General features: G+C 47.4%; 1 protein-coding gene across 1 annotated transcript; it reads left to right on the forward strand.

The window, feature by feature from the left end:
* Window positions 1-330: 330 nt before the first annotated feature.
* On the forward strand, window positions 331-16,889 carry LOC119386604 (small ubiquitin-related modifier-like). The gene is made up of 5 exons (XM_037653888.2): window positions 331-556; window positions 637-693; window positions 13,376-13,453; window positions 14,663-14,734; window positions 16,703-16,889. The coding sequence occupies exons 1-5, from the start codon at window positions 539-541 to the stop codon at window positions 16,796-16,798; spliced, it is 321 nt and encodes a 106-aa protein (XP_037509816.1). The 5' UTR covers window positions 331-538; the 3' UTR covers window positions 16,799-16,889.
* Window positions 16,890-17,504: the final 615 nt, after the last annotated feature.

The following is a 17,504-nucleotide window of genomic DNA, read 5'->3' on the forward strand; positions in this document are numbered from 1 at the left end:
GAAAGCTTTCTCTCTCTTTCTCGCTAGAGAGAAAGAAGCAGAGAGCTAGCAAGCTCTCTCTCTCTCTTTCTTCTCTATCTTTCTTTCTCTCTCTCTGTCTTCCAACCTTCCTTCCTTCCTTCCGTCTTTCTCTCTCTCTCCCTCTTCCCCCTCTTCACTTCCCCAGATCTATGTGAGTGTTTGTGATACAGGAAACGAAGGAATAAAATTGCGTGTCATCGAAGCGACTTCAAAGTAAAGCCAAGAAGTGTACAGTTTCCTGGCGTGAAACGAATGTTGCGCACTTGAGAACGTCAATGTGTCGTGACCAGAGTTTTGTGACGTCACACCAAGCCACCGAAGCTTGCACGCCATTCGCCACCACGAGCACGGGGGCAGCACCGTGCGGGAGGCAGCGGCAAAGACGGCATCCGCAGTGTGTGTTGTGCGCGTTCTCGGCGGCGGCCGTTTGGAGTGTATCCGGTTGGCTTAACTCGACGGTTCGCCGTACAGTTGCGTTGTTTGGACCTCTGCAACAGCGCTGCAAGTTTTAAGCACCATGTCCGATGCCAATCAGGTGAGATAGAATTAAAACACGGCTGCGAATGTGGCGAAAGTTGTCGCGGTTCTAAAGCCCGCCATACTTCTATTTGCTAGGACCCCAAGCCCGAGGGCGCCGACTGCGAGTACATCAAATTGAAGGTGGTAGGCCAGGTGAGTAGCTTTAAAACTTCGTGCTGGGCAAGCTGACCCGTAAGCCTAACTGCGCGTTGAATGACTCTCCGCGCGCAAAACGAGCCGCGCTCGATGTCGAGCCTCGTGGTTGGTTAGTCATAAAAGCGGCCGTGGGACACTTGTGTGCCGGCCGTCTGACGGCGCAGTTATTTTGAAAACCTCGAACGTAGCCGTTGCCCGGGTAGTCCACGGCACATCGTTGATTCGTTCTCGATTTTCTAATCAGTTCTGCCCCACCGTAAGCGTTGAAAGCCCTTTAGCCTCCCCAAAGAAAAGAAAGACCACTCGCATAGTTCGTCGCGGATGTCGCGCGGTTGAATCCGATTTCGCGATGCTCTTTCTGTCTCGGCGCCAACAGGCCAACGGCTTGGCGTTGACAGGGCTGTGATCGCGCAAGGGCGGGAGAAAAGTTCGAATCCAAGAGGGTGCATGCGCTGTCTTATTATTCCCGAATGTCGTTAGCTCTGCACAGCGCCTCAGTGAATGACGACGTTAAGAAACCAATGCGGCAAAACGAAGTGCAGGCGTGGCAAACTGCTCGATTAATAAATTCGTGCTGGTGTTGTAGTGTGAATGTACTTATCTATGAGGATGATGCAGCAACGTCGGGAAGCCAGTTGCATGCGTTAATGAATAGCTTTAGGAATAAATAAAGCTCAAAACTTAAAAAGTGCGGAAATAGGAATGTACGTTTATTGTGACAAACTGATAAAGTACTGGTACAGCTGATATTCGCATGACTGTAAATAAGGTAGAACTAAGTCATGCTGGGGGATGTGCTGTCATGGGATTGTTTGCCCCTTGGGCAACAGAACATGTTACATATATTATAAACATTTGCCTAAGGCGTATTAATAATGAACCCAATGTGCTGTCTTTAGGAGACATCAGTCATGTAGGATCAGCTGTGTGAACATGCAGTATCGGCATCCTTGAGCACCTCGCCTAGAGTGTACTGCCGAAGTACATTGTTTGCTTGCAGCATGTTGTCCGGTTCTTCAGGAGGCAGTGTAGGCACGTGTGCTAGTTCAGTGTTGGGCAAATTTGTTATTAATGGCAGCCCTGGATAGTTAGTATCCCCAGCCATGAATTTCGTTCTGCATCTAATATTGCTGTGATGTCAGAGAGAGAGAATTACATGGTAGTTAAGGAGAGGTGTCCTAGGCCCTTGCAACCAGACTTGGCTGAGGTTGGAGCGGGCCAAAGCTCGCTGGTGTGGTGAGGGTTGGCGGGTTTTACGGCAGCCTCCTACCATGCATTGGAGGGACCCGGGTTCTCTGCAGAGGCAGCATTGTGGAGAAAATTGAGTAACTTCTGGTTATGTGTGGGAATTGATAGCTTGCATGTGATGTCATGGACACTGCGGCTTAGATGGCGTCAACGCAGTGTAATCGCGCAGCGATTAACCTGCTTCAGTGTGATAACGACGTCGCTGGAACATTATTGGGCCTCTGTGCATGAATAAAGGAGGAGCCAGCATGCGATGTACTAAGGTGGCATCACAAAGTTTGCGTACCACCATGTTGGTGCTCCAACGTGGCTGTTGCGGTGACGTCAGTGCAAGCCATCTATATGTTGATTTGCAGAGCCCAGAGTAATCTCTCCTGCTCTCTAGGTAGTGACTTGTGTGCTGGAGGGTATGTTCGGCGGGTAAGCATAATGCTGTGTAGTGTCGTGGTATGGGACTAGAGGATTCATGGACTCTGCTTGGTGCGTCGGATAAGCCACGAGATTGGAGGTCTCGTTGCCAGGAATGCTGGCACCCAGGTGATCACGGCCTCATTGGAGGTTCTTGCGTGATTGTTCAGTTTGTTGGTATGGATTCTGCCGCTAGCGAAGCTGCGCAGGCCTGTTGAGAGTAAGTAATAATGGCTTTCACCTCGGTTTGAGTGAGGCTGCAGCAGCTTCCTCGGCTTCTAGGGGATTGTTTTGCAAGATCGATATGCTATTTTAATGTTTGTTATTGACAATTACAGTGGCTGTCGTGGCTACTCATCCGGTGAGACGCTGTATCTCGTAGGCCTCCCTTGGCTGCTTGTGGTGCACTGGGTGCATGTTTCAGGGTAGAGAAAGTACAGCGATGTTGCTCAGGATGACATGCGGTAGGCTTAGAGTCGAATGTGTTGCGTGGTTGAGCAGTGCAGAGAGCTCGAGGCATGAGAGGATAGACCTCCCCGTTTCCAAGACCGCCAACCTGGTCCATCAATCTCGCTGGATAGGTGTAATGCGAAAGAAAAACTTGCAAAGTAATTAAACATGCAATGCATCTTCTCGGCATCTTCTCGTCACGGTTCATTCAGAGTGGAAATAAAGCAGGGCAAGAAAGCAACAAGTCTTGTGAATTTGAAAGAAGGACAATGCCTTTCTGAGCCAGTTTGGGGTGACACAAGGGTGTATAAATCGCACGTATTTTAGAACAGCATTTAAATGGCAGCATCTTGTGCATGCTGTTATGGGAACTGTTACTTAGAACTGCCATTTTTCATTGGAACTGCAATTGGTATTACTGGTATCAATACCACCGAGAGTACTTTTACCAGATCTGTGTTCGGGATTGGCGGTTACCTCATATTTTAGGCAACCTTTGCTAAAGAAAGAATTGATTGGCACTCCTCCCAGCCGTCACAATTGGCCAGCAAAGCTGTTGAACTTCTCCGCAAACGGTCTTTTAAAATGAACTTAGCGTCTTGGCGACATTGGCACTTTTGCTCGGCCTCTTGGGTGAATGGATGAACAACTTTATTTGTCCCCGTAATTGCTGGCTCTTGCCTAGCCGAGTGCATGGGCTTCAGAATGCCCCTGAACAGGAATTACATGCGTAGCGTAATAATCGTTCACTTTGCTTTTGCTGCCATTGTTGCTGTTAGTGGTACACATACTATGTACGTGCATGGCATTAGGTGCAGCTTATATACGTTTAACTTGCGTAGCACTGTGTTTCACATTCCGCAATGCCCCATGCTCAGTCTTTTTTTTCCTTTTATGTGCGTCTTGTACTCCGTGTTTCATTTAGTATATGAATTTGAATCTGAAGTGCAGCACATAATAGTGCATTACATAACGTTCTCAATAAAATAAAAGAAATGATTTAAAGTTAGCAGTTGCTCTACTTTTCACTTCATTTACATTTTAGGCTACTGAGGCACTTTGACTCTGCAGCAAGTGTCGGTAAACTTTCTCGTGTGACAGCCTGTGAATGCCACTAGTGGCGCAGTGCACAGGCTCAAAATTATGGTTAATTTTCTCGTTGATCGAGGTATTTCTTCCCCATAATGTCATTATTGTCTAAATCCATATCAAGTATTGTGCCAATCTATGCTTTGATTTCTTGTCAGTAACTGGCAATTTCAATAGATTTCCTCTTCTATTACAATGCTGCTTTCATGCATGTCAGTTCCTAGAATTTCATTGCTGTAGCCAATACTGTTCCTCTCAGTTATGTAGCCTCAAACTTGTGGAAAGTGAATGAATGAGTAAGCAGACCTGCCTTTGTTCAAGGCTCATGTGTTGTCATCTGTAACCTGGCTGAAAAAGTGTTGGCTCTTGTTCAGAGAATGCGTGGAGGTCTATTAAGCGAGGAAACAAGTTTTCCAGAATTACAAGTGCGCCACTGGAAATTCCCACCATCTGACTGTGGTGATCTCAAATTTTTCAGAATTCTTTCCCTCCCTGAAATTGAACTAGTTGTCAGTGACCGACCACCACTGCTACCGCACTAGATCTGAGACAAGGCCGCACACTTACTGTGGAGTAATGTCACAAGACTGTGGAGGGATCGGAGCCAGTAGGACGAAGTAGACTATGATGAAGTGGCCAGAGGCCTTGTATATGTTACCGGCTGCTTGTGCAACTCTTTGAACACCCCTCTGTTAGGTACAATTTTAAAGGCCCCTTAAACACCTCGAGGCACAAAATTTGTGATGAAGAGATAACTGCATACTTGTAGGGTGTGGGGCATCCTGCCCCAAGAATTCTTGCGAATAGGTTGATTGTAATAATAAAGCTGCAGAAAATAGAACAAACATTTGGTTTTTCGCTCGGCTTCCCCTTCCTTCTCTCGTCGCAGAGCAGAGTCGTCGTGACTTTGCCACACATCACCCACTGCATCATTGGTGTGCACTCATTAGCAGAGCAAGGCTTTCCCCACCTGTTGGCCGTGTCTGTTTGGGATATGGCGTCAAGAAGCCGTTGAAGAAACTCGATAGAGGGCTTTATTTGACACTGAGTGAGGCCATTAAGACCCTGCTAGTAGTTCTATGTCCCCGTTTTCTCTCGTGCTCACTGGTACTTCTTTGTCCTGTTCTGTCGGCTCGCTGGTTGGTGCGATGGAAACATTCCCGGCCGTGCAAATGAAGTTAATTACAGAGTTCCAGCGGGTATAGCTTTTGTATGGGCCTTGTCACAATCAGACCTCCTTGCTGTTTAACCTTGCACGAACGGACATGCCCATCTGAACTTCTAAAAACCTGAAGGATTCTTGCAAGTTTCCATAGTTGTCTAGGTGACGCCTCGGAATGTACGATAACGATGTCACCTTCCTTTTAAGTCCGTGGCTCGTTGATTGCCTGCGAAATGTGCAGACCTGAGCTGCAGCAAATATTCTTTCCGCCATCGCTTCCAAAAATGCTCGGTTAGAAGCCTTCTGTAGGCATGTCGACAAATGACATCCGATCGTCTCGAGTTGGCGTCAACGTTGACCGCGTCATATGGCATAGCAGTTAGTCGACGTCCAAGCAGTAGATTGGCTGGAGCCAAAGTGCACGGTTCCGCTTCATCTGTCTCGACAAAGGTTAGAGGCCTAGAGTTGATTACTGCTTCGACTTCTGTCAGCACTGTCATAATTTCTTCAAAGTTGAGACAGGCTCTGCCGAGAATCTTACGCAGCGAAGTCTTCACCGATCTTATCAGTCGCTCCCACCATCCACCCCACCATGGTGCATTGGGCACTATAAACTTCCAGAGAATGCCGTTGACGGTGAGATGGTTTGCGACGTCCTCTTCTTTGAAGATGTGGCATAGGCGCTTTAAATCCGCTGACGTCTTTTGAAAGGTCCTCGCGTTGTCCGAATAGATAACGCGGGGCAGTCCCCTCCAGCTGACAAACCGTCGCAAGCATAATATGAATGTTTCAGCTGTCATGTTAGAGACGAGCTCAAGGTGAATTGCTCGCGAAACAGCACAGGTGAAAAGTGCTACGTAGCACTTTGCGTCGCCGTCTTGCGTGCGTGCTAAGAGCGGGCCTGCGAAGTCTACACCAACAACCTCGAAAGGGTTTGTTGGCTCTATCCGGTGACTTGGCAAAGGCGCTGTTGGAGCACTTCCTGGTCTGGCGGCGAGTCGTTTGCACACGTTGCAACTGCGTATAACTTTTTTCGCCAAGACACATCCGCGACAAATCCAGTAGTGCTCTCTGAGCTGGGTGAGCGTCTCTCGTACACCATTGTGTAGGACTTGCTGATGTGCTCTGATGACAACCAGACCGGAGTAATGATGCTTTGCTGGCAGAAGTATTGGATGCTTGACTGTTAGCGGTGACTTCAGGAGCGACAAGCGTCCACCGATTCTGAGAATTTGTCAGCATCTATAAACGGGCGAAGGTTAGCAATGCAGGACGTGTGTTCCAGTGTCCGACCGCGTGTTAGGCAGTTCACTTCTGCATGAAATTCTTGGTTTTGGACGTGTTTAACCCAGTAGTGCTCGGCCCGCAGGACTTCTGTCGCAGTCAGGTGGCTAGTTTCTTCTGTTTTGTGTCGGCAGCGGTCTGTAAATCGAAACACCCAAGCTGTGATTCGCAGCAAGTGCTGAAGCTTGCTGAAACGCTCAATGTTTATATTTATAATTGGAATAAGTCTCTCCGTTGCCGTCACTACTTGAACAGCTGCTATCTCGCTTCTGGCAGCTTCATCCATGTCCGGTGAAATGATAGGTTGGAGAGGCCACTTCTCCACTGAACCGTGCAGCCAGTCAGGACCATGCCACCACACTGAGCTGGATCTAACTTTGTCTAACGTCACACCTCTCGTTAGTAAATCAGACGGATTCTCCAATCCTGGGCAATATCTCCATCGGGATGGTTCTGTTCTGTACTTGATGTCCGTGATACGATTAGCAACGAATTGCTTCCACCTCGTGCAGTCTCTTCGTATCCATGACAGTACAATCGTGGAGTCGGTCCACATAGTGTACTCAATATGAATGTCATTTAGTGCACTGCTCACGTATGTCAGCAGTCTAGCGCCAACCAGTGCACCGTTTCTTAATGGGAGCCACGTTTGCACTTAATGGGAGCCACGCCAACCAGTGCACCGTTTCTTAATGGTAGCGTCGTTTTCTTAATGGGAGCCACACGTGCCTTGGAGATCAGCAAGATGGGTCATTCGGTCATGGTAGTAACGGCGTATATTACGGCTCCGTACGCTGCTGGGCTGACGTCGCAGAAGACATGCAGATGCATTTCACTTGGAAACTTCCTCCTTCCGCCCAGATAGCGAGGAATCGATATTTCCTGCAGTTGTGGAAGCTGTCGTACTAGGTTTTGCCATTCGTCTCGCAGGTCATCAGGTAGTTGGTCATCCCAGCTTATTCCACGAGTCCACAGTTTTTGGAATAGTATCTGTATGGCAATGGTGTACGGTCCAACCATTCCGAGTGGGTCAAATATTCTCGACGTCGCCTGTAAGACGAACCGTTTAGTGTCAAGTTTCTCTTTCATAAAGTCTAGCAGTCGGTCGACCGAGAAACTGAACTCGTCCTTAAAGGGACCGACAACTGCCCAGAACACGAAATGAGATGACTGCACTGATGGAAAGATTGTCCGTCGCATTGACTCAAACCAACCCTGTTTATCTCGTGAGAGGTGGATTTGTATTTTTATTTCTTCATAGAAGGTCGCGAAAAGTGACCTTTGGCGCCTCTGTCGGCAAAATAATAAACGGTCCGATGAAGGCGGTCACGTGACCATTGGTTGGTGTATGCGTTCGATGACTTTTCTGTTAGTACTGAAATATTGTTCATTTCTTTATATTAAAAGGTATTACTCCATAAAAATGTACATATAAGCCTGCGTTAGTTGTATGCAGCAAAGTGGCGCTGCCTTCGCTTGGCGTAATGATCACATGCCGGGACAAGCCATCTATGTCACAGGCGCAGGCAACCTTGGGCGCAGGCGCACATAACGCTGTACAAATACCGAGAAGGTGTATAAAGCCACATTATCTGATTGTAACAGCTTGCTATTTTCAAAAATGGTTTCCAAGCTCGAAATAAAGGTGGTTAAGCATAGTTACAGTAACTCCTGCGAAAGCAGAACAACGACAGTTTTCACAAGGGCTAGCGGCATCGCTATCAATTCTCAGCGTTGCTGGAGCAAGCCTTCATGCGTGTTTGGAGCCTTTCAGATAGAAAAATACTGCTTATAAAATAACTACGTGCTTTTAGCATAAACCACTGCAGCTACAAACGCTACGAAGGGTAAGCTTCCTGTCGCGCCGTAAGAAACTGGGTCGAGAAAAATCAGTTGTCGGTCCCTTTAACGAGATTCCAAGCAACGCCAAGAACTTTAACAGATTGCTCATGAAGCACTACCAGTTCTTGACTGGCAGACTCCTTCTGTCGTTCCAGTGCAACCATTAGGTTAGGTGAGTTTGTGGTCCATTTGCGTAGGACCATTCCCGCTGCTTTCATGATTTGTTGCGCTGCACGACAAAATTCTTCAGCTTCGTCTTCCGTGTCGGCGCCCGTAACCAGGTCATCTACGTAAAAGGACTCGGCCAGTCTTGTTGACGTTTTCTCTTTGACACCTTGCGTTCTCCTCACATGGTGAAGGATGGTCGCCATGAGGAGGAATGGGCTGCATGTAGCTCCAAAGGGTACACGAGTCATCCTCCATTCTTGGAGCTGACTACCCATTAAGTCACCTTCGGCAAACCACAGGAACTGAAAAGCGTCTGTCTTCTTTCCGTATGGATATTTGTAGGAATGCTTTCTCTATGTCAGCGATTACCGCTATAGGATGTGTCCTGAAACGCAGAAGTATCTTCCCAAGGTCTTGGTAGAGGTTGTCTCCCTTTTCAAGGCACTCATTGAGAGACTTGCATCCCTTGTCATGAGATGATGCGTCGAAAACCACCCGTACTTTTGTAGTCAACGCCTGCTCTCTGATGACTTCCTTGTGTGGCATGTAGTACAACTTGTCTGGCTCCGGAGGAACGTCATCAACAATTTCGGCGTGTCCCGCTCGCACGTACTCGCGTATGGTGTCGTCGTATGTCAGTAATAATCCCTTTTGCTTCGCTAGACGAGTAAGCAGCTTATGGAGCCTTGTCACAGCAACTTGCTTGTTGTCGGAAAGCTCGCATCCCTCCTTCCAAGGTAGCGCCACTTCATACCTTCCGTCGCAGTATGTTATGGCGCTTTCGAACTGTTGCATGACCTTGCTGACTTCATTAGGTCTTTCAACTGAGTCGGATATGCCAAGGTGTTCCAGTTCCCAGAACGTCCGTAGAAACTCATCTGACTAGACTACTTGAGTCTTCAAGGCGCAAACCATCATTCTCACTGTGGCACACTGTGATGTCAAGAAGGTAGTGCGTCTTTGAAACGTCCAACCAAGCTTGGAGTTCATGGCAATCAGTGAATCATTGTCCTCACACCGTAGGACTTCACTGGTCAGAACTCTCCACATTTGATCGGAGGCTATCAGCACGCTGATTCCACTTTGTGTGATCACTGATGCGTGTGCGAGTTCATCGGCTACGTCCCTTCCCAATTTCTTAAAAGAAGCGACGAATGAGACTTCCATTCTTGTTTCGTCGATGTCTTGGCAGATGTGCGGAATCTCAATGGCACTTAGCTAAACCTCCATGTCAGAAAACTGACTTCGTAAGCGAAGCTCCACTATTCGTCGATTTTCAGCCGCTTGGTTTGAGGCACTGGCGAAGGTGTTGAGAGCCATGTTTATGGATCCGAGGCATTTTAAGCCCAAGTGTCGTGACAACTCCTCGGTGACAAAGGTACGCTGACTGCCACCGTCGAATACACCTCGCACGTAGCGGCAGTTGTGATCGCTTCCCGCCCAGGCTCGGAACGTTTGGAGGAAGACGCACGCATTGTATCCATCGCTGATTCGCCGTTGTCTCCCTAGTGATGAGCAAACTGTTGCACTTGCACCGTCATTCCGGGCGGCTTGGTGCGAGTCCTGTGGAATCCTGTTTGGGTCACACATACTCGAGGCATGTCGGCCTTTGCACTTCGAACACGAGATCCTCCGCTTGCAGTCGCGTGCCCTGTGGCCTTTCATGGTACATCGGAAGCACCTTTTGTCACTCGACAGCACTTGCTTCTTTTGCGTCAGGGACATGTCGGTAGGACACGCTTCCGTGGAGTGCTGCTTGGATGAACAGAACGCACACATCTCGTTGTAGTGCTGATAATCACGAGTCGATTTCGTATGGACAACAGATGACGTAGGCTGCTTCCAAGGCCGACTACGGGCTGGCTGGGTCGCCACATGTTGAGCCCCGCTGTCTCGTCCGCTGCTATCCTTATAGTCGCTTTTTTCCAAACTCTCCAGTTCGACCGAAAGGAGCTTCAGGAGACCGTCCAGCCCTGCGTTGTCCGCGGCATCATTCTCAGCTTGTGCGGCACAGGTACGGTGATACAGTACCACGACGTCTCGGGGTAATGCCTTAAGCATGACGTCGCAGAGCATCGACGAAAATGAAGACCGCTGCACACAGAGTGACTCCAGCCCTCGGATGTTCACGAGCACGTGGCCGTAGAGTTGTCGGAGGGCTCTTGTATCACCAGATGCTCGAACAGGAGTCAGCTGACGCAATCTTGCAAAGTATTCCTGCTCTTGGCGGGTCTTGTCCCCGAAGCGCTTCTGTAGTAGGTCTACAGCGTCCTTATAGCATGCTTCAGTCGTTGGAAGACCGGCCACCGCTGAGGCAGCGTCTCCTTTTAAAAACTGTCGCAGATAGTGGAATTTCTCCATCGTAGTCAGGGTGACGTTGTTGTGGACAATCTGGAGAAACTGCTCCCAGAACTCCGTCCATTTACACACATCCCCAGAAAAGGGCGCGATCGTGAGCTTCGGCAGCTTGGCTCCCGTCCTCTCTGATGGTGTAGCGATCACATTGGTAGTCGGCCCCGACCCCGATCCCTCTTCTGCTGGTGTGCTTGAAATGCAGTTCCGACGGCCTATGAGCTCGGCGAGAATGCGCATCGCGTTGTCTTCATACTCTAAAATTGTTTCGTACTCGGATTGGAAGTCCTCGTCCGTGATGATGCTCTCCAATTTGTTGTTGATCTTGTTCAACTCATCGTTGTTCGTTTTGAGCCTCTCGTAGATGGAATCGAGCTGCTCATGCGTTGCGGAGTCGTTGCAAAGTAGGGCACTTGCCTCATTGATGATCCGGCTGTTCAAAGATCGTCGTGAAGTCCGCTTTGCCTTGAGCTTGTCCATTTCATCCGGGCAACTCGTAGCCGTCAGTAGATCTATCCCGGGTTGATCAGCACCAAATGTTTGGGATATGGCGTCGAGAAGCCGTTGAAGAACTCGATACCGTCGAGGTGATTAAAAGAGGGCTTTATTTGACACTGAGTGAGGCCATTAAGACCCTGCTAGTAGTTCTATGTCCCCGTTTTCTCTCGTGCTCACTGGTACTTCTTTGTCCTCTTCTGTCGGCTCGCTGGTGCTCGCGATGGAAACAACAGTGTCAGTTAGTTGCAGGCGATGCAGTGAGGAAGCGCGGTGCAAAGCACTGATGGGGTAAACAAATATGCGACAACTGCGCATATGCTTGGGCAGGGGTGCAACAGCTGTGCCATTTGCGCCAGTTTGATACAATTCCTTATTTTTGTGCCATGCCGCGCCAAGACGCCTGACCAGCCTCAAATTTTTCATAGTTGTGCTAATTTTAGCAGGAACTAAAGATTGCATTGGCCACCTGCACTTTTTGCATCGTCATCCAATCCAGAAGAACAGACCATAACCCTAACCACTACTTCATTGTACCCTAACCATACCGCAAAAAAAAAAGAAGAAAAAAAGGGCAGCGGTTCTAAAATTCCATGGTCTTGTTCTGTCGCGTGCAGAATGCATTTTAAGCCACTTTCGCTGCAGTACACCAGTGCCGTGCGGAGTAGACCAGTGTACGAAGCATACGAAGATTTAGAGGGGCTATTAATACTAGCTGCTGCGGGACACAGCACATCTCGTTCCTTAATTACTCATGCGTGCACGCACCTCATAATGAGTACTAATATGATTGCTGGCGTCTAAAAAAAATTACTGGCAATCATTCAGGTATGCGTGTGACGTTTCTGCGGCCCTGAGAAACAGTGAGCAAAAACGTACGCCAGTTTTCTTTTTTAGCCACCCCCACTCACTCCTGCTTTACGAACCTTTACGTCAAATGATTTGACAGGCACTGCAGATGCTATTGTATACTAAGACATTGTATGCACTGTGGGGTGGTTCAGCAGACCGCTTTCATTGAAATAGTGCTCGCGTGCACTGTGCACAAGTTAGCTGATGTTAGTTTGTAATATATTTTTGTTTTCTAAAAGTAAGCCTTATTGTACTTCCAAATTTGGGATTTCGTGCTAAAAAATTTGAGGTTCTTTTTCCCCCGTAACCTGCTCCAAATTTTTATTTTCGTGCTCCAAAAGCTACATTTTGATGCTCCAGAAATTGCTCCAAATCCTATTACGGTTGTTGCGTCCCTGCTTGGGCATAGCGCTGTGTCCACCTTGTTTTTTCATCCTTGTTCGTTTGTGTGCTAAAAAGTGACAACTGCGCGGCCAAAACTGCATCAGCGCAGGGCCAAGGTGCAGTTACTAATCAACAAGCTCATTGCTACGTAACATTGCGCATAGTCAATGTTACATAGCAGTGAGCTCGCTTGCTAAGTAAATGAAGTAACTCTGCTGCGAGCAAGTGAGTTCATGGCAGAGTTACTGCCCATCTGGCTCCCAATGTTAGTCTAGGAGTGCACAACCGTTGGCACAGGCTCATATTTATTCTTTATTTGACAATACTGCCGACTCCAAAGGAGTCGTTGCAGAGTGGGTAACAATACATAAAATGATCTTGTTAGCATAAAGTGTATGAAACACGAAAGAAAGCAAGAACATCTATACAACTGGCTTAAGGAAAATAATAAGTAAAAGGCATAAAAGACAAAGGCAATGAACTTGAGGCAGCTTCCTCATTATTCGATCACCTTTGAGCAGGAAATGTCGCTGCCTTCCAGACTTGTATCGGGCTGTAGGTAATTGCAGTGTATGTTTTTCTCGTAAGAGTAGCAATATATCTCACAAAAGGTGCATGTTCACAAACATTTGAAAGGGATTACTCCAACTCCTCTTCTCCTCTGCATTTTGTCTGCGCGACATTTATGGGTTCTAAATTTACACATTGGCAGGTAAGCACCTGTAGCTGGCCCTCCCATTTAGTCAGTGTCTGCTTTCTTGCAACTTTAGTGGACAGCAGGCTCCAAATTATTGGCCCCGAGAAGAAAGTGCAGCTGTGAAAAATTGAGCAAAGCTTTGGCTAACTCTCAATGAGATGGATCATGCAGTGTATTATGTGCCAATTTGAGCGGTTGAGGTGGGCACCGGTTTGTGCACGCCACCTGATGTGTGGCTGTATTTGCAGGATGGCAATGAGATCCACTTCAAGGTGAAGATGACCACACAGATGGGGAAGCTAAAGAAGAGCTACAGTGAAAGAGTGGTGAGTTGGATTGTGACCACAAGGCTTCTGTTCCTTTGTTGCCATCAAGTGAAAACTGGCTAGTTATGCATTGTTTTTGGGGAGTCACTGACTCGGTCTCATGATTCAGTCAAGATAATCGGGAATATTGATTCTTCTAGTTTAGAAAATGCATTAAAAGAACAGCCTTGCCAAAATGTGAATGGGTGCCATATTTATAAATCATGCTTTTGAGCACACCCCCCACCCCCCAAAAAAGTCAGCAACTGCCTTGATGAAGACAAGGTCAGGCAATTTGAAAAAATTGAATTGGTAGACGCCCTGGGAAGAAACTGAAACACAGAAAAGTTAGCAACAGCTGGCTCATCAATTTTTGCTATTAGCAGAAGTGCAGCAGCTGGGTCAATTGCGCCAATTCTATAGATTTATTTATTTGTGTCGTGCTCTGCCAAAATGCCCGCCTAGTCTCGACATTTTTCTCAGTTGTGCTAACTTTAGCAAGAAATATAGGCTGCGTTGTCCACCTGCAGTTTGGACATCAATCATTCCAGTACAGTCACCCAGAAAAGGCTTACGCATGCTTTGTACTAGGTGTCCAAGGAGTTCTTCCTCTTGTGCTAGTTGTAACACTGCTGTGCACAGACCTTCAACATGTAAAGTGGAAGCTCCACATAAACAATGGTGACAACTTGCCGTCGATGTATTCGATGGAAACATTGGCTGTTTGCTTGCCTGCCAACTCTCCCAATTCACCCAGGAGACTTCCAAATTTTGAGCACTTCGCCTGATTTTACGGACATGGCCATAAATCTCTCGAAAAACGGCCCTAACTATTGTGAAAGAAAATAACGCACAGTGGTTCTGAAATTTTCTTGTCATGTTCTACCGCTTTGCGGAATGCTTTTTAAGTCACTTTCGTCACAATACACTGGTACCTTGCCGAAATGCATACTGGGGTTGGGAAGGGGCTACTAGCTGTCACGGGTCTTGGCACATTTTGTTCCTTAATTCCATGCATGAAAGTACGGTCGACTGAGAAGAATAAGAACAAGGGCATCACTTTCGCCTTCAAGCTGACTTAGCCGAATGCATAAAGGACTCTTTTTTGCTTCCTAGTTTGTCTACGTGCTACAGGTTCAGGGCACTGCTGGTTCCATATGCATGCTGTGTTTTCATTGCCATTTGATTCTTGTATAAAGCATTTTTTTTTTTTTTTCAAATTTTGTGCAGGCTATGTCGGTATCATCCCTCCGCTTCCTGTTTGATGGGAAGCGCATCAACGATGACGAAACACCCAAACAGGTGAGGAGGATGAAGCAGCATTGACGGTCATTGCTATTTATGAACAATGTGACGTGCATAAAAGGCATAGCATTGAGCCCAATGTGAACAAGGTGAAGGTGAGGCGGGGATCACATTAAGTTCGGTGTGATGTCACACCTACTAAGTCCTCTTCACAGTGGTCGCGTGACATGCGTAAGACCTAAAGAGATGCAGGTCTAGCACACTGTGATAATCAGTGTAAGCGAAGCTATCAATATTGATTGTATTGTTCGCATTTCGGTGGAGGCAAAGCGCTAGAGGCCCGTGTACTTACTGTGTTGCGTGAAGTCTGTGCATGTTAAAGAACTCCAGGTGGCCGAAAGTTTGAGCCCTCCGCTGCAGCGTGGCCCATAATCGTATCGTGGTTTTGGCCCATAAGACCCAAGAAATTATTGTTGAGCATTTGCGGTCCGATACTTTTACCCACTTTTCAGCCATTCTGTTTCAGAAATATTTCCCCAGTTCTGAGAATCATGAAATAAAAACCAACAGCTGTGCCAGAGAAACTCAGTGGATGTTTATTTTTGCAGTTGACCATGTGCCTAAGTTTTTCAGCGATGTTTGGATAGGATGTGGTACCTGATTGCGGACCGCAATGGCTGTGTTGTGTTGTCGAGAGGGACCCGACAACGGGCCACAAAGGGTTAAAATGACCTGCTTGCCCTCTACTCAGTTCATTCAACACGCAAGCAACATCGAAACTCATCTGACAGTGCTATAAGAACAAGTGGGCTTCAGTTTAGAGTCGCATGTGAGCGAGGTGACAGCCTGAATGACACGGTTGTTCACGATCGGTGCCTTATGTAATTTGAGACGTCGTGCACGTGTAGGTGTGCATTGCGTCATCACTACTGTGATCCACAGGACCGAGTAAGACCCAGTATGATGTCGCAGATTTATTGCACTGTTATGCATTAATTCAACAATGTTTTACAAGTTGGTTTTGTCACAGAACATGTGCATAATGCTTGCATGACTTCGTGGCGCTGGTCATGGTGCAGTGGGTAACCATGAGCGGCTACAAAGAATTCCTCAGCTACATAAAACTTGTTGCAGCTGTGTGCTCATTGATATAAAGAAATTCATTTGCAGTTAAAGGGTAGTTCGAACTGTTTTTGTTGGGAATTTATACTTTTCTTCGGCGAAATACTTTGGACTATCGTCGCAGAGAGCGAGCTCTATATGTTGAAACAAGCAGCGGTATTTTTTTTTCTTTTTTTCCTATCAAGATATGTATGCTTTGACAGCGACATCTGTTTTCTGCACGATTGATGTTGCCTGCAAGATGAGTGAAATGCTGTTGTGTTCAGTACTACCGCCTCTGCAGCTGCTCGTGCTTGCAGTTGCCATGCAGCGGCAAAAGAAATAATGGCACTCATCGTGCGGGATAAAGGATTGTGCTGTGTAATGTAGCACACGATGCTATGCGCCTGGATTCCCACATGCTCCTCTCAGTCGCTCATAGACAAGGAGCGCATTCCGATTCACTCTTGCCTCAAAGTTGCTGGGAGAAGTCCACTTCGGCAGCTGCTCTTTGCCATGTGGAGAACAATCTGAATAAGTGCGTTCACAAAAATCTCGTGTAGTTAACCATTATAAATCAGTTCCTGCGGGATCCTGCAAGGTGACGAAAGGTTTACGAAAGGGAACATGTGAAGTTTATTGTTGTCTTTTGTAACGTACAATGCATAAAAGGAAATGCGTACAGATTTCTCAGAAAGCGAAGCTTCCTGGTTTATGAAAAATTCATCCTGGTCTGGGGATCAAACCCAGAACCAACGCCTATCCGAGGTGGTTGCTTTACCGATGGAGCTAACCAGAGGGCCAGCACTCAGCAGTGTGAGGGCGAATTCATAACTCCCCCCCCCCTTTTTTAAAAATTCAATTCTTTCCATGAACCTTGCTGCGTGCAACGTGTGTTGATAACCCTGACGTTGTTTTGTGCAGTTGGAAATGGTCAACGACGACGTCATAGAAGTGTACCAGGAGCAGACGGGGGGTGGTCTACGGATAGCAGCAGCCGTACTGCGACCTTCTTCCTGAGTCAAGCGTCCCCTTGCAGCAGCGTGCGCGTGCACACACACAGACATTCACCTAACATTGTCATCTAATAAACCCCCCTCATATTCAGTCACCTCTCAAGTATGGAGTGGATGTGCAAGGTCGTGCGATGTTGATTGTGAGGCTGGCCAACATTTGGCCGAGGCTGCCGCTTGTGTTGATATGACACGGATGGACCAGTGGATGTTGGATAACTTGTTGCTAGAGTTCACTGTTTTGGCGAGCACTTGCCAATAATCGTCTCAAAATAGCCTAGTGTAGTAAGCTCAATTGTGTGGAGGCCAGTGACACCTGGGCATAAAGGCAGCCCTCAAACGTGATTTTCTTCAGCAGCATGCAGAAACCTTCCACAGCTGCTGAGAGGTAATTTAGGCTGACCCGCTACTGTCCGGAGGTCCAAATAATTGCCACCCAGAAAAATGGTAATTGCATTAGCATGTTTCTGCATGCCCGTATGTTCTTGCATGTATTTGGCCATTCATTTCTAACGTCATCGTGCTGCGACCAGTGTAGCCGGTGCCTGCACATCCTGGCAGCTCGAATAAAGGAGCAACTGCACTGCATTAGCCCAACTATCTTTCATTTCTTCACAGTTACGTTGTCTCGTACTTTCATCACTGCCCTCGTCGTCAATCCAGGCACCATACTCTGTGAGGCTGCTTGATAAATTCAGAAACCGCGCGAGGGT

This window comes from Rhipicephalus sanguineus, chromosome 3 (assembly GCF_013339695.2).
Source record: "Rhipicephalus sanguineus isolate Rsan-2018 chromosome 3, BIME_Rsan_1.4, whole genome shotgun sequence".
In the NCBI taxonomy this organism is placed as follows: Eukaryota; Metazoa; Arthropoda; class Arachnida; order Ixodida; family Ixodidae; genus Rhipicephalus; species Rhipicephalus sanguineus.

What these genes read in the sequence shown, in the direction of transcription:
- LOC119386604 (XM_037653888.2), top strand. An exon ending in AATTGAAGGTGGTAGGCCAG is followed by an intron (nt 694 to 13,375) that starts GTGAGTAGCTTT and finishes CTGTATTTGCAG; the next exon opens with GATGGCAATGAGATCCACTT. An exon ending in AGAGCTACAGTGAAAGAGTG is followed by an intron (nt 13,454 to 14,662) that starts GTGAGTTGGATT and finishes AATTTTGTGCAG; the next exon opens with GCTATGTCGGTATCATCCCT.